A 14,869-nucleotide genomic window follows, 5' to 3' on the forward strand; every position below is an offset into this window, starting at 1 on the left:
ATCCAAGCGTTGTTTTAATTCTCTTTAAATATTATTATAGTATTTTTCACAAAAATGTATGAAATCTTCAAATTGCGCCAAGTGCAGAGAGAATGTATCGAAAATTAATTATGTACTATTTAAAAAACTCAAGTGGTAGTATTCTTATCAATTAGAAAGAGAATATATGTATATATTGTTTAAAAAATTATTGTTGTACTACTTTTAAAATACTAAACGCTATGTTTCCCAACAAATGGATAGGCAAATATGGTCCCATCAATTATCCACCCGATCACCGGACCTCACCGTTTTCGATTATTATTTTTGGGGAAGGATAAAAGATTTGGTGTACCATGAACGTCCGACTATAAGGGACAATATGATCCTTAGGATAAGTGAAGCAATTCGATCTTTAGGTGCTGATGAGATTCTTCGAGCAACTAATTCCTTCCAACGCAGAGTAGATATGTGCATCGCAGAAAACGGTGCTCACTTTGAACACTTTGCTTGAACAAACATACTCACTCACTCAGAAACGTTGTTAACCCGTTGGTGCATAATGTCCCGTATTTGGGACAGCTATTTCAGTTTTTTTTAAATGCTTTTACGTATTCATAATTGGTTTGTGTAACATAGTATTTGGTATCACTATGTTTATTAATTATTTTTCCGTTTTTTTGGCCGTACCACTGAAAACATTTTAAAAACATTATAATTTTTTAAATTAAGAAAAAACATGGAACTAGAAACTCGCCACGTCCTCGTCGTTAGTTCTGGATTATGTTAAGAGCGAGACTTTTTTATTTCAAAATGTAGTTTTTATTTCAAATACATGTCAAGGTCAATGGAGGCATTTTCAGAAAACATGTTTCAGACAAAAGTTGTTCCAATTAATTGGTAGAAGAAGATGATATAATAAAAAATGGGAGTTTCCATTTAAGATTTTAAAGTTGACCTTGAGACTTCCTGCATAACTGCTGTCAAGGTCAAATATGTATCACCATTTCATGTAATTGTTAAAGCCCTACAACTTTTGATTAAAACATTTTTATCTGTCACGCTCAGTTATCAAAATATTCGGCATGTACGGGTGGTCTCAGACACCCTGTATATATGTCCTCTGTGGTTGAGCCTCCTAATCGCCGAAAGCGTCAAAGTCATCGACCTCGTCGTCGATCGCGGAGGTGTCTTCCGATTCTGCAAATGGAAAGCAAACTTAACCTGTTGAATATTGTACGGAGAATGCGGAGGAGGAATCAAGAGCGTCGACTTACCATCTTGCTGCGCTTCGCCCTCCGCGTATCTGCGCGCCTCGTTGGCAGCAAGCGCCAGTGAGAGGCCGCGGCTGCCCATCTCCCGCATATTGGTAGTGGCCTGCTCCATGACGTTTACGTATCGCGTCAACGTCTGTTCCGCCTGGACGGCGAGTCGTCGCGCGTCCTCTGCTCGGTTGGCTGCATTGCGCCGTCCGACGGCAACAACTTCGGCGTCGACGGCAACGTTCGTTCGCGAAACAACCGCGTCCCGACGGGCGTCGATCGCCGACTGTGCCGCTGCGATGGCGGAGCGGGCGAAACTGGGAATGATCTCCCGCAGGCGCCTGTTCTTCGCTTGCATCCTTCTGCGCCTCGCCCTGTTTACGCGCTGCGCAAGTTGGTACGGCGTTATTGCTGCTGCAACGGACACATATATGCAAGTATAAGCTGTTCGAGGCAGGTATACACACCCAGGTGTCACAAACATCCAAAAGATATCGCAAACACGTCCTTTGGTTTTCTTTTATAAAAAAAAACAAGATATAAAGGGGGTCTCTGCGATGTCATCTGGATTGTTGTGCAATAAAATGCAATAAAATGTAATAACATAAGATGGAATGTAATACAATTAAATAAACTGCAATAAAATACATTAAAATGGAATAACATGCAATAAAATGCAATAAAATGCAATAACATGCGATAAAATGCGATAAAATGCAATACCATGCAATAAAATGCAATAACATGCAATAAAATGCAATACAATGCAATAAAATGTAATAACATGTAATAAACATTATACTTACGTCCGCGACGTCTGACACGTCGTCCGCGCTCTCCGTTATGGCTCGCGTCCAGCATCTTTTTGCGTCTCGTGAACTGGAAACAAAAAAAACGAATAAGTACGTACCCCCCCCCCCCCACACACAGAAAGGATACTCATACTTACGTCTTGCTCCTGCTGCTGCTTCTGCTTCTGCCTATGTTGCTGCTGTCGCCGCTGATGATATCTGAAACAGAAAGAATATAAATGTATATACATGTACGTAAACATGTGTGTACGTTCGTAAGTGCGTACACACATGCATACGTACATGTATACATAAGAATGACTTAAGAAAAAAAAAAAAAAGAAATTGGAAAATTGAAAGAACGCGACGCGATAGGTAAATTTTGGCGCCGGATTCGTGTAGAGCGCCCGAAAACACCTAGGAAACGACTACCGCCTCGCCCATGTAGCCAAAGTCGCGACCCGACCCTCTACTTACCTCTTACGTGGTCCCAGCGAAAACCAAGAATGACCAGAACGGGACGCTCTTCTCACCCATGTCAACTTTGAACGGTACGTCCGACGGGATCGTCGTTTGGAGGGCTCGTTCGTCTCTTCGAGACGCGTCGAACGCGATTTTGAACGACCCCCTAGCCCCCCTGTTTCCGAGATATCCACCATTTTGTAAAACATTGTTTTTCGGTCATATCGTGAAAACGGTGAGAGATAGCGATTCGGACCATAAGACCTTTTCAATGGGGCGCGACGAGGCGCAACTTTTTTGTCTCTTGGGCGGACCCTGTATCTCTCACCGTTCCCGATATATTGGCCATTTTGTCCAAGAAACAGTTTTTCGTCGATATCGCGGGAACGGTGATAGTACAGGGTCGCACCCGAGTACCTTTTCGATCGGGCTCGACGAGACGCAACTGTTTTGTCTCTTGGTCGGACCCTGTATCTCTCATCGTTCCCGATATATCGGCCATTTTGTCCAAGAAACAGTTTTTCATCGATATCGCGGGAACGGTGATAGATACAGGGTCGCACCCGAGTACCTTTCCGATCGGGCTCAACGAGACGCAACTTTGTTGACCCCTAGTCGGACATCGTATCTCTCATCGTTTCCGCGATAATCGACATTATGTAAAATATCGCTTTTCGCGATTAACTCCGGAACAGTGCGGCTAACTGGAGGTTTAATAAGGGCGTTGGAAAGGGCTCGCAAATCCCCGTCGAATGCCGTTTGGAAGAACTCTCTGACCCACTCCGTTTGCGAGATATCGAGCATTTTGTAAAACATAGGTTTTCGCGATTAACTATGGAACGGTGCGTGTGACGCAAAGTTTAATAAGGGCGTTGCAAAGGCATCGAAAATCCCCGTCGAATGCCGTTTGAAAGAACTCTCTAACCCACTCCGTTCAAAATACATAACATATAATACGTTACAATGTGATAACATTCAATAAAATGCAATGAAATACATTAAAATGAAATAAAATGCGATAAACTGCAATAAACTTTCATAAAATGCAATGAAATACATTAGAATACAATACAATGCATTCCAATGCAATACCATGCAATAAAATACATTCAAATGCAAACAATGAGAAAGAATGCAATAAACTTTAATAACATGCAATACACTTTAATAAAATGTAATAAAATACATTAAACTGCAATACCATGCAGTCAAATACATTAAAATGCAATAAAATGCAATACAATACATTAGAATGCTATAAAATACATAAAAATGCAATACCATGCAATAAGATGCATTGAAATGCAATAAAATGCGATAAAATGCAATAAACTTCAATAAAATGCAATAAAATACATCAGAATGTAATGAAATGCAATAACATTTAATGAAATGCAATAAAGTACAATGCAATGCTAGGAAAGTTAATACAATGTACTAAATTAGAGTGAACTTCAATGAAAAGTAATAAAATGCAATGCAATGCAATAAAATATAAGAAAAAGCAATAAAATTTAATACAATGCACAATAACAAGCAATATAATGCAATAAAACGGAAAAGAATGCTTTAAATGGCAATAACGTTAAATAAAATGCAATGAAATCAGAGCAACTGCAGTAATATCGAAGAAACTGCAATATAATCAAAGAAAATGCCAGACAACCGAGGAAAATGATTAAAATCAAATAAAGTGGAATGAAATGTAAGAAAATGCAATAAAATCAGAGAAAATGCATTACAATCAAAGAAAACACCACCCCTGGGACTTTGACAACTTTCGGAAACAAAACAAAACAAAAAAGTGGGATAGAGGATTGTAGGAGGGGTTAAGCCAGAGCCCCGTTAGCCGTCGCGAGATCCAGAGGACCGCTCGACGTTGTCCGACTCTCACCGCATGGAGGTGGGGTTGGCACGTGAGCCTGGCTGGCTCTTCTGAGAATCAGGGTAAGGAATGGTAAGGGTTGGATTGGATGCTTCAGCGCAGGAAAAGAAAAAGGACCGAAAGACGTAGGGTTTCTAATGTAAATAAACGCAAGTGAAAATATATATATGTATATTTATAATACAGTGTAGATAAATACAAAAGGAACCGTCCCTTGCGCGTGTCTTTCTGCAATAAAAACAAACAAATCAAAGCAAGGAACAAGCATCAAGATGTTTGGTAACTGTTGCTTGAACTTACCTCTCGCCCGCGTGCTCCTCATAAGGAGGCGAACGAGTCGTCTGCGAAGAGCTCCGACGGGGATGACGATTCATGGCGCTCACGGCGCCATACGGGCGACCGTGACCGCTCGCGGCGCGCCTCCCACGCCGCCCACTTCTCCTCATCGGACGTACTTAGTGGAGGCGTGAAGCCTGTCGACACGTCGTCCATTGCGTGTGAAGAAGAAAAAACAAAAAAGACAAATTAAAGAAACACAATTGAAGTAAAATACTTTAACCAAGCATGCAAAAACTCGTATTATCGATGCACTTACCGTCCTCGTGATACCGCCGCACCACCTCTTCAACTGAGTCCGCCTCCTCGGACGAATTGTCCCCTGATTCCTCCCTCTCCCCCGCCTTCTCCAAACCAAGGTCCTCCAGTTCCTCCAACTGTGGCACTTGCTCCTCGCCCTCGTTGTCGCCATCTCGATACGGTGGACTCGGCAAAGCCGGAAACTTGCTAGGAATGCACATTGTTTCTGTAAACAGACAGAGGCGATTACAACTCATGAATTACATGTTTGCGCATGATAATACTTATATTCTTCACTCTTTCCTAGTCGCTGCTGTTGCTGCTGTAGCTGCTGTGTCTGAGATCTGAAACAGAAAGAAAAGCATACTAAATGAACATACCATGAGGCTGTAAAAGCATTCAAGTAACAGTGAAATTAAACACAATTCATTAAAGGTAATGCAAATGCTGTAAAGTGAATGAAACATGCATTGCAATCAACGACAATTACTTGAAAGGACTGAAAATGCAGAAATGCTACTGAAAATGTTGAAAAATAGCGGTAAAGGTTCTAAAATCTAACAACATGCGGGAAAGTCGCTAAACTTACATGCAAATCACACACAATGTTAAAAAATGCCTGACAATATTGCAAGATTACGGACAAGGCTGTCAAATTGTGTAAGTAACAGTAAAATTAAAGAAAATGCATTACAATCGCAGACTTTACTACGCCTACGAGTTGGAAAACTTTCAAAAAGGAAACCAGACAAAGTGAGATAAAGGATTGTAGGAGGGGTTAAGCCAGAGCTCCGTTGGCCGTCAAGCAATGCACAGCGGACCACTCGACGTTGTCCGACTCTCACCGCGTTGGAGAAAGGATGAAGGAAAGGTAAGGGGAAGGAAAAAGGGGAAAAGCTGGACGATACTTTTCCAGCCGAAACAAAAAGATAAAAAAGAGGCCTCCATTGGCCGAAGCACGACTTTGTCCGCAACTAAAAGAATAAATGCACAAAAAAATGGCGTCAATGCCTCATGCAAAATAAAATAACAAACGACGTCCTTGGCTGATGCAATTGTCACAAAACCAAAAAACATAAATCATGGCAACAGGACCTAAAAGAAAGACAAGTTGTTACAACGCTGAAAAAATAGAGATACAGACATTGAGCGGAACGAAGAGGTGCGTTGATACTCACATATTGCCTAGTCCCGCCTGCGCCTTGGAGGGGTTGGGGCCCGGTACATCGAGTCGTCGGAATCTGAAAACGATGCAGAAGGATTACAACGTGCTCGCGAGCACCACAACTTGACGATAAACTTACCGTTTCCCGCATCCTCCGCAACTCGGTTGATCGCGCGATTGCCCTCGCGGGCGTGTCGCACCATCTCCACGACGAGCGGTTGCAGCCGTCGCCTGCGCCGTACTAGCGCCTGACGTGTCGCGCGAAACTCCTCCTCGATTATGTCCGCTCTTCGCTGGACCCTGTGCGAGTCACTCATCGCCGTTACTGTTTCCTCGGCGAAGTTTGCGTGATGCTCCGCCGGCACTTGGTTGCCCATACGCCACGTCATATGAGCCGAGATCCTCGCGTCCTCCGCGCACGAATCGATGCATGCGACAACGTACCGCAGGTACGTTCATTCTGCGGCAATGTCGCGCAGAATGCCCCGCAAGCGTCGCGTACGCGAGCTGTTGGCGACGAATTGCGCTCGCACGCCGCCCAGCGGGTTGTCTGAAAAGAGGACGGTGATTACAGTGGACAGAAACGGAACATTAGGATCAGTACGATATAGAAAAGATATTGCAAACAAGTCGAGCGCTTACCTCGGTCGTTCTCTGGACACTGCGGCCGTTCGCCCTCCATAACTTCGCCAAACTTGGTATTGCAAAAAAATACGTGAAATTAATCGTCACGCGTACCCACATGCATACATGCACATCACAACCATTCACTCGCTCACTCACTAACTCACTCGCACACACACACGTACTTGACTTGTTACTTACGTTTACTGATGCTGTTGCTGCTGCTGCTGTCGCTGCCACTGCAGATGCTAATAGATGCTGTAACCTGAAACAGAAAAAATAAAAATGTAAATACGTGCACGTACGTAGATAGGGTATATATTATAACAATTGGCTTTATATATTATCGTGCGCTGGATATTTTTATTTTCACAAGTTCATGACAGTCGAAGAGCATGCCTCGGAGATGTCAGTGGATTGACGTGGATAGCAGGAACTGGACGACTTGTTAAGCGGAAGGAAAGCAACTACACTTTGCGAGGGATCATGCTACCTACATCGTACTCTGATAACGGAATTTGCAAGAATACTAAATAAAATCTCGTACTTACGTCGCACACGAAACCTCGAACCTGTCGTATGCTGTTCGGTATGTGTAATGGCGTCATTTGTAGTTAGCGCTACGTGTGATCGCGCCATCGATAATCGATTACTAGATGGAATCGGCGTCACTATATCTAGTTATACCGCGAACACGTCATTAAAGTTTTGAAATTCACAAATGTAGAGAGGTTAAACCTTGAAAATATTATTTAAATCACTCTGCATAAAAAATACGTATGTGTTACCTGTATTTCCATGTTCCTCACGTAATGTTACGTACGAAATGCCAATAACAGCACGATTGGACGTGCACAGTAAGAATAGTTGTAAATAATCGAAATGTGCATTTTTCAGATTCTTTATCGTGGCAATGTAATGCCTCCGGACGGGATATCTCACATGTAAATGCGTTAATCAGTCGAGAATTACGAGTACTCGAAGTGGATTACGCTACAATTGTCGCTACGCGCTCCATTTAATTTTTCACTCTTGAGGGTACTACGCTACTTATGCAGAGAGACTTTAAACTTTGAAAATCTTATTTAAATCAGTCTGCATTAAATTTACGTATGTGTCACGTGTATTTACGTGTTCTTCAACTACTTGTACGTACGAAATGCCAATAACAGCAGGATTGGACGTGTGCAGTAAGAATTACGCGAAATAATCGAAATGTGCACTTTTTAAATTCTTTATTACGACAGAACAATGCCTCCTGACGTGATATCTCTCATTTAAATGCATAAATCAGTCGAGAATTACGAGTACTCGAAGTGGATTACGCTACAATTGTCGCTACATGCTCCATTCAATTTGTCACTAGTAAAAGTGCTCCGCTAATTACGTAGACAGACTTTAAACTTTGAAAATCTTATTTCCATGTCTGTGAAATAAAAATACGTATGTGTTACGTGTATTTACGTGTTCTTTAACTAATATTACGTACGAAATTGCAACAACAGCACGATTGGACGTGTCCAGTAAGAATAACGCGAAATAAACTAAATGTGCACTTTTCATATTCTTTATTGCTGCAGAGCCATGCCTCTGGACGGGATATCTCTCATTTAAATGCATAAATCAGTCGAGAATTACGTGTACTCGAAGTGGATTACGCTACAATTGTCGCTACGTGCTCCCTTTAATTTGTCACTGGTAAGGGTGCTCCGCTAATTTCGTAGAAAGACTTTAAAATTTGAAAATCGTATTTCCATGTTTCTGAAATAAAAATACGTATGTGTTACGTGTATCAACGTGTTCTTTAACTAATATTACGTAGGACTTGGTTAGATGGCGTGCGAGTGAGTGTGTCGTGTGAAGATTACTACGGTTATTTTGGTTAAGTTTTAAGGTAGAAAAGCGTGTTTTTCGGGTTAAGAGTGTGTTTAGGTTCTGCGTTGAGCGTCTCAGAGTGGGTGGAAACGAGGGTGGAGGTGAGCGACGCGCAAGAGAGGCGGTTAACGTAAGTGAAGCGGGTAGGTATAAATTAGAGGTTATGGCGTCGCGAGTGCCGGCGGCAACGGGTGGTAAAAGTGAAATAGGTAAGGGCAGCGGGGTAGGAGATGAGAAACAGAGAAAGTTGAAATGGGATAGGGATGGTAATAAAGAAGTGGATAAGGATAGGGATAAGGTTAAAAGGGATGAGGCAGGGGTCGAAGGAGGGGAGAAAAAGACAAAAAAAGAGGTTAGTTTTAGACTCGAAAAGGTTGATGAGGTGAGGTGTGAGTGGGAAAGGTTTAGGGAAGAGAAGGAAAAGGAATGGGTGGAGATGAAAAATAGATGGAAAGGTGACAAGAAAGAGGAGTTAGATCTTGCTGAGGAATGGAAAAGAAAGGAGAGGAGTTTGGATATAAGGATGAGGGTAATCGAGGAAAGATTAGTTGAGGTAGAAAGGAACCTGATGAATGTGATAGATGCTTTGGAGGCGAGGAAAGGAGAGGAGGAGGAAAGAAGAAGGGTGTATGAGGAAACAGAAAGGGGAGGGACGGAGGAACGGGGGAGGAGTAACAGGGGAGTAGAAGTAGTAGAAACGGAAGTGAGAGGGGATGGGTCTATAGTGAGTGAGGATAGATTTAGTTGGAAAAGGTTCGAAATTTAAAAAGGATTGTGTCGGACAAAGAAAAAGCAGAGCGGAAAAACAACGTAGTGATAAAAGGGATGGATGTAAGCAGGTCGGAGGAAAATTGGCAAAACAGGGTTCAGGAACTTTTGTGGGAAAAATTGAAAGTGCAATGCAGGGTTGGATATATCCGAAAGAGTGGTCAAGTTTTGATAGTTAAAATTGAAAGTGAGGAAGAGAAACAGGATATCTTGGCAAACAAGAATAGGCTGAAAGGAGATAGGATATTTGTGGAGCATGATTTGACATGGGAAGAAAGGAAAAGGCAGGAAGAAATAAAAAAATGGGCAATAGAACAAAGGTATAAAGGGAAAGAAATTAAGATAGGATTCGGAAAAGTAAGAGTGGAAGGGAAGTGGATATGGTGGGAGGAGATGATAGGGAAGAGTGAAGAAGGGGAAGAGGGAAAGAAAAAGGAGGGAAGGGAACGGAAGAGAGAAGGAGAGGAGTTGGGGTTGAGAGGGAAAAAGATGGGTTAGGTAAAAGATAAGGAAAGTGAAAAGGTTAAGGGTTACGGAAAGAGTAAGGGAAATGAGAATGACAAGGAATATTTTGCATTAGCCAAGGAGGGGAGAGAGAGAGGTAGAGAAGGCAAGGGGAAAGGGAAAGGAGAGGAGAAATAAACAGGTGGGTTTTTGGAATGTGGCGGGAGTTACAAGTAAGGATGAAAGTTTTTGGAAGTATGGAATCGATTATGATTTTATAGGAATGTGTGAGACGTGGTTGGAGAAAGGGGGAGAAAGTAGGATAAAGAGTTTATTACCGGAATCGCACAACTGGGAGGTTATCCATGCGAGTAGGACAAAGAGACGTGGTAGGGCGAGTGGAGGGATTATGGTAGGAACAAAAAAAGGTTGGAAAGAAAAGGAAGATAGGGTAAAGTTAGAGAAAATGTCTGAAGGGATAGGAGGCGTAAAGATTAGGTGGGAAGAGAACTGGTTGAATATTTTTACAGTATATAGTGAAGGAATGGGAAAAGAGATGGAAGAATTGTTTAGGAGTATAGAGGAGAGGTGCAGTGGGGAAGGTATAATTATTGGAGGAGACTTCAACACAAGAATTGGTGAATTAGGACACGAGGGAATAGAGGAAAATATATTGTTGAGAAAAAGCAAAGATAGGACGATAGGTTTGGGAGGGAAGAGGTTTGTGGACAAAATTTATGAGAACGGATGGCATATTTTAAATGGTAGGATACAGGGGGATTGGGATGGGGAGTTTACATATGTAGGTGCGCGCAGCTGTTCGGTTATAGATTATATAATAGTTAATGATATTGTTTTAGATAAGATAGTAGAATTTAAGGTAGAGGAGCTAGTGGACTCAGACCACCTGCCGATAAAGATATCATTAAAGGAATTGCGACAGAGGACGAGAAGCCAGTCGGAAGACGAGGCAGAAAGCAACCAGGAAGAAGAAGAACAGATGAAGCAGACGGCATGTTGGGATGAAGAAGCACGAGAAATTTACAGAGATAACACGGACGAGCAGAGGAATCAATAGGAGTGGGAGATAGATGAGGTAGAGGCGTTCTGGTTCAATTTAAAGAGAAGAGTGAAAGCAGGTATGGTGTATAAAAGAATAGGGAAAAGGAAAAGGAAAAAGTTAGGATACAAAGACTGGTGGGATAAGGAGTGCACGAGAAAGAAACGAGAAATAATAAGAAGATATAGGAAATGGAAGAAAGGTACAGGTAGGAGGGAAGATTTTATAAACAGCAAGAGAGAACTTCAGGAGTTGTTGGTAAAGAAGAAGGCAGAGAAGAGAGAAAAGGAAATGCAGCAATTAAAAGGGTTAAGGAATGAGAAGGAGATATGGGATTTTATAAATAAACGGAGGACAAAAAGAGAATGGATCAACAACGAAATCCACAAAGAAGAATGGAGAAAGTATTTTATGGAATTGTTAGATGGACATGAGAAACATACAGCAGAGGAAGAGGAACATCAGAAGAGAGATGGCAGCCAGCAGGAAGAGTCAGAAGATAGAAAGGTTCGAACAGAAGAGGAAATAAGGATAGAAAAGGAAGAACTGCAGGAGTTGGAGTCGGAAGAAATTTGGAGAGCGGTGAGGAAACTCAAAAAAGGAAAAGCATCAGGGATTGACGGGATTCAAATGGAGGCCTGGAAGTATGGAGGTGTCACGTCCGGGGAGGTGAGAACGTTGCTAACCTGGTTTCTGTGCTAACCTAGCCCTCGGTAATTAACATCAGATACTCTCTTTTGATTTAGGGTCAATCTGCATACACCGACTTTACCCGGGAATGGAGAAAGTTTGGATCAACTTACAATGATGACGATATCTTTCAGAATCGAACTATGAATGTATAATTGTTGATTAATAAAATATAGTCTATGACTCTATGATGCTAATATTATTTATTACTATGTATTAAATTGAATTAATAACGACAAAGAAAAAATTAATAAACGTAATTGGTACTAACTAAATAATTAAGTAGTATAACTCAAGTAATAACTAACCTTATATTCTTCATTGTTGGATTACCGGTAAAATAAGTGGTATAATAAGTTGTAATGCAAGCGAATTAAACGCTTGATATAATAACTTATAAGTAAAATAATAGTGATATGAGTCAATGACAAAGGTATATCACAGGCGGATAAACGCCGATTAGTATAGGTAGTAAAAAGAATGAATAAATAGTACAACTCAATGAAAGATTTATATCATAAGCGAAGTAAACGCTTAGTAATATAATTATAGGTAATACTAATATTCTAAGGATAATTAAAAATTGTATCAAAAGCGGAATGGATGCTTAATAATATAACTAAAGGTGTATAGCCAATTGTATAGCTATAAGTAGTATAAGTATTAAAGGGTTGTATCAAAAGCGGAATGGACGCTTAATAATATAACTGTGAGTAGTAATGGATCAACAAATAAAATAATAAGGAGTGAAATAATAAGGAATTATGCTGATAATACGAGCAAATTGATGCTAGTAGTATAGTCATAAATGGTATCGCCTAGTGGTAATATAGCTGGAAATAGTATAAATAAAATGAAACTAAAAGAAGTCGGACTATCAGCGGATAAACGCCAAGTAAAATAAGGAAAGGTAGTATAAATCTTTTAAAGAATATTTTAAGGATCATATAAATGAATAATTAATTAAGGTAAAGAGGGTACAAAAGTTACAAAATAAATGATGAATTAATAAGTAAACTGTCACTGAATGTAGATATAATATAATTGTGTTACAGAGAGATTGAATACAAATGTCGTATGAATATAAAATAAAGTCGCATGAGTTGGCAAACAACAATTAAGAATAGTGGGTATACAATAAGAATTCAAACTTGGTACAAATCTACTCACAAGTGTTCGCAGTAATCTGGACCCTCAGGCCAGGAAGCACTTAAAAAGCAGCAGCGAGAAATAATTGTTAAACAAACTCCACTGATTCTAAATTAGGTTGATGCCTTAGTAGCGACTCAACGCTATAATGCAAATCAAGTAATAGCAAATAATAAGTGACTGACAAGTACTGAGTTAGGTAGGCGCTTTATTAGCGACATATTGCTATAAAGCGAAGTGACGAAAGTAATGATCAAATAATAAGTCAAGAGTCTTCCAAAGAGTAGTCGTAGTAGTAGTAGTGACGCTCTCTTGCTGCTGCACCAAGTCTTATACTAAAATTTTAGGGCTGAGTCCCTGTCGCTCGAGAAGGGGTTACAAAAAGTGGGGACCTTATAATTAAATGCAAAGTTACAATAGTAGGGAGGCTACGCCTTGATCGCTGATTGGTTCCCCGCTCTTAAAATTATTAATGGTGGGGTCGAGACCTTGAAAAGTCTGGTGGGGACGATGAGCTCAGTGCTTTGGTTAGATAAAATTATTTTTCTCCCAATGTTCAACATAAAATTCTCAGTAAGAATTTATCGCATGAGCTGTTGGGACTTATGGTCAACAGAAATTTCTCCGTACTAAATAATCAGAACATCCGGTATGACTTTCAGTCAACTAAAATTTAACGATTAAATTTATCGAAGAGACTGTTATGTCTTTTGATTAAGACAGTGGACACCGATTATTACTTTAATCTAGCGTCAGTAAATCGCCGCCTTAAGAATTAATATTTCATGGTTCGCGTCCCGTTAATTATTTTTTCTTTTTTTTTTATTTTATTTTAATATTAAAAGTCTTTAATAAACCAATAAAATCAATATATCTAGTTTAAAACATGAATATTGCATGATTACTATTAAAAATATGAAGAAATATAAAGTATTAGTAACAGGAGCACATAGCAAGTAAGGAAGTAAAGCCTCGAGTTTAACATATCCTGGTTCGCGCCCCGTTAATTAAATTTTTTTTCTTTTATTTTAAGATTAAAAATCTTTAATAAACCTATAAAGACAATATTATCAAATTTTAAATGCGAATATTGCATGATTAATATTAAGATATGAAAAAATATAAAGGTAACCTTACATGGTAGTAGTACGAATCAACCAATAATGATACTAAATTATAAGTGATATTTTCTGTTAATGAAATAATCTTCAATTAACACCTTGTCCACTGTATTATTCAATCCCAACAAATGAAATATTAAAATTCTTAATTTAACCTAAATTTCTACAACGTTATGCATTAATTATTTATAAGGTCCCTCGTACCTCTGGATAATAATTTAATGCATTCAGTTAATTAATATTAGAGTAACCTTGTGTATTATACTTTAATGCACTACTGTAACGTTTCTTATTAATAATAATTATTCATATACCTTAACCTATTGATTAGTTGTTATATTAATGCTAGTCATTATAATATCTTCCATTAAATAAAATAATGACTTAATACTTCAATACAAGTAATATTAAAATAATTAATAGCATTGCAATTTAATGCATTATAATTGTTTCTTACTTCACAAATTAGCAACTTAATGTTATAAAGCGTATGAAGTCCCTTAACCGCTTTAAAGTGTTTGAAACATTACAAAGCGTACGAAATGTTGTAAACGCTATGTGGTCCATATAAAATAACTAAATGCCTAAGTTTACAATTTGACCCATTATTATAATGTTCTTTATTCTACGATTAATAATCATTCATATATTTTAATTGATTAACTAAATGTTATATGAATTTTAATGATGTTATAGTTAAATAATTACTCTTATTAAATGAATAATGAACCATAATGCCACAGCGAGCTAATAACTAATAATGTAATAATCAAATGTTTATATTAAATGATCTATATGTTCTTCGCAATTGGTTTTTCGTTATTCATAGTTAATTATTAATTAATTAATTGATTTTAACTTAATTTGTTTAAATCCATATAACCTTTAAACTACTGATAATTTATTAACATCTTTTACACCAAACGTAATAAAAAATAATGTATATTTGTTTACTGAATAGTGACTTTTCGATTTTTGCAATATCTAGTGAAGTAATAATGTTAAAACGAAAATTTTT

General features: G+C 39.1%; 4 protein-coding genes across 4 annotated transcripts; 2 read left to right on the plus strand and 2 right to left on the minus strand.

Moving 5' to 3' along the window:
- Positions 1-1,048: 1,048 nt before the first annotated feature.
- LOC105280628 lies at positions 1,049-1,881 on the minus strand. The gene is made up of 2 exons (XM_020032075.2): positions 1,257-1,881; positions 1,049-1,179 (listed from the first exon to the last, which is right to left on the minus strand). The coding sequence occupies exons 1-2, from the start codon at positions 1,723-1,725 to the stop codon at positions 1,118-1,120; spliced, it is 531 nt and encodes a 176-aa protein (XP_019887634.2). The 5' UTR covers positions 1,726-1,881; the 3' UTR covers positions 1,049-1,117.
- A 2,690-nt stretch (positions 1,882-4,571) lies between these two features.
- Positions 4,572-5,981, minus strand: LOC109610633. Its single transcript, XM_011341286.2, has 3 exons — positions 4,975-5,981; positions 4,680-4,852; positions 4,572-4,607 (listed from the first exon to the last, which is right to left on the minus strand). Exons 1-2 carry the CDS (start codon positions 5,210-5,212, stop codon positions 4,698-4,700), a joined length of 393 nt encoding a protein of 130 aa, XP_011339588.1. The 5' UTR covers positions 5,213-5,981; the 3' UTR covers positions 4,572-4,607; positions 4,680-4,697.
- A 2,801-nt stretch (positions 5,982-8,782) lies between these two features.
- LOC105280623 (golgin subfamily A member 6-like protein 6) lies at positions 8,783-10,122 on the plus strand. The gene is made up of 3 exons (XM_020032073.1): positions 8,783-9,372; positions 9,459-9,707; positions 10,113-10,122. Exons 1-3 carry the CDS (start codon positions 8,783-8,785, stop codon positions 10,120-10,122), a joined length of 849 nt encoding a protein of 282 aa, XP_019887632.1.
- Positions 10,123-10,972: 850 nt separating this feature from the next.
- LOC105280627 (golgin subfamily A member 6-like protein 22) lies at positions 10,973-11,593 on the plus strand. Its single transcript, XM_011341290.2, has one exon. It carries the CDS (start codon positions 10,973-10,975, stop codon positions 11,591-11,593), a length of 621 nt encoding a protein of 206 aa, XP_011339592.2.
- The last annotated feature ends 3,276 nt before the right edge of the window (positions 11,594-14,869 follow it).

Source organism: Ooceraea biroi, chromosome 14 (assembly GCF_003672135.1).
Source record: "Ooceraea biroi isolate clonal line C1 chromosome 14, Obir_v5.4, whole genome shotgun sequence".
NCBI lineage: Eukaryota > Metazoa > Arthropoda > Insecta > Hymenoptera > Formicidae > Ooceraea > Ooceraea biroi.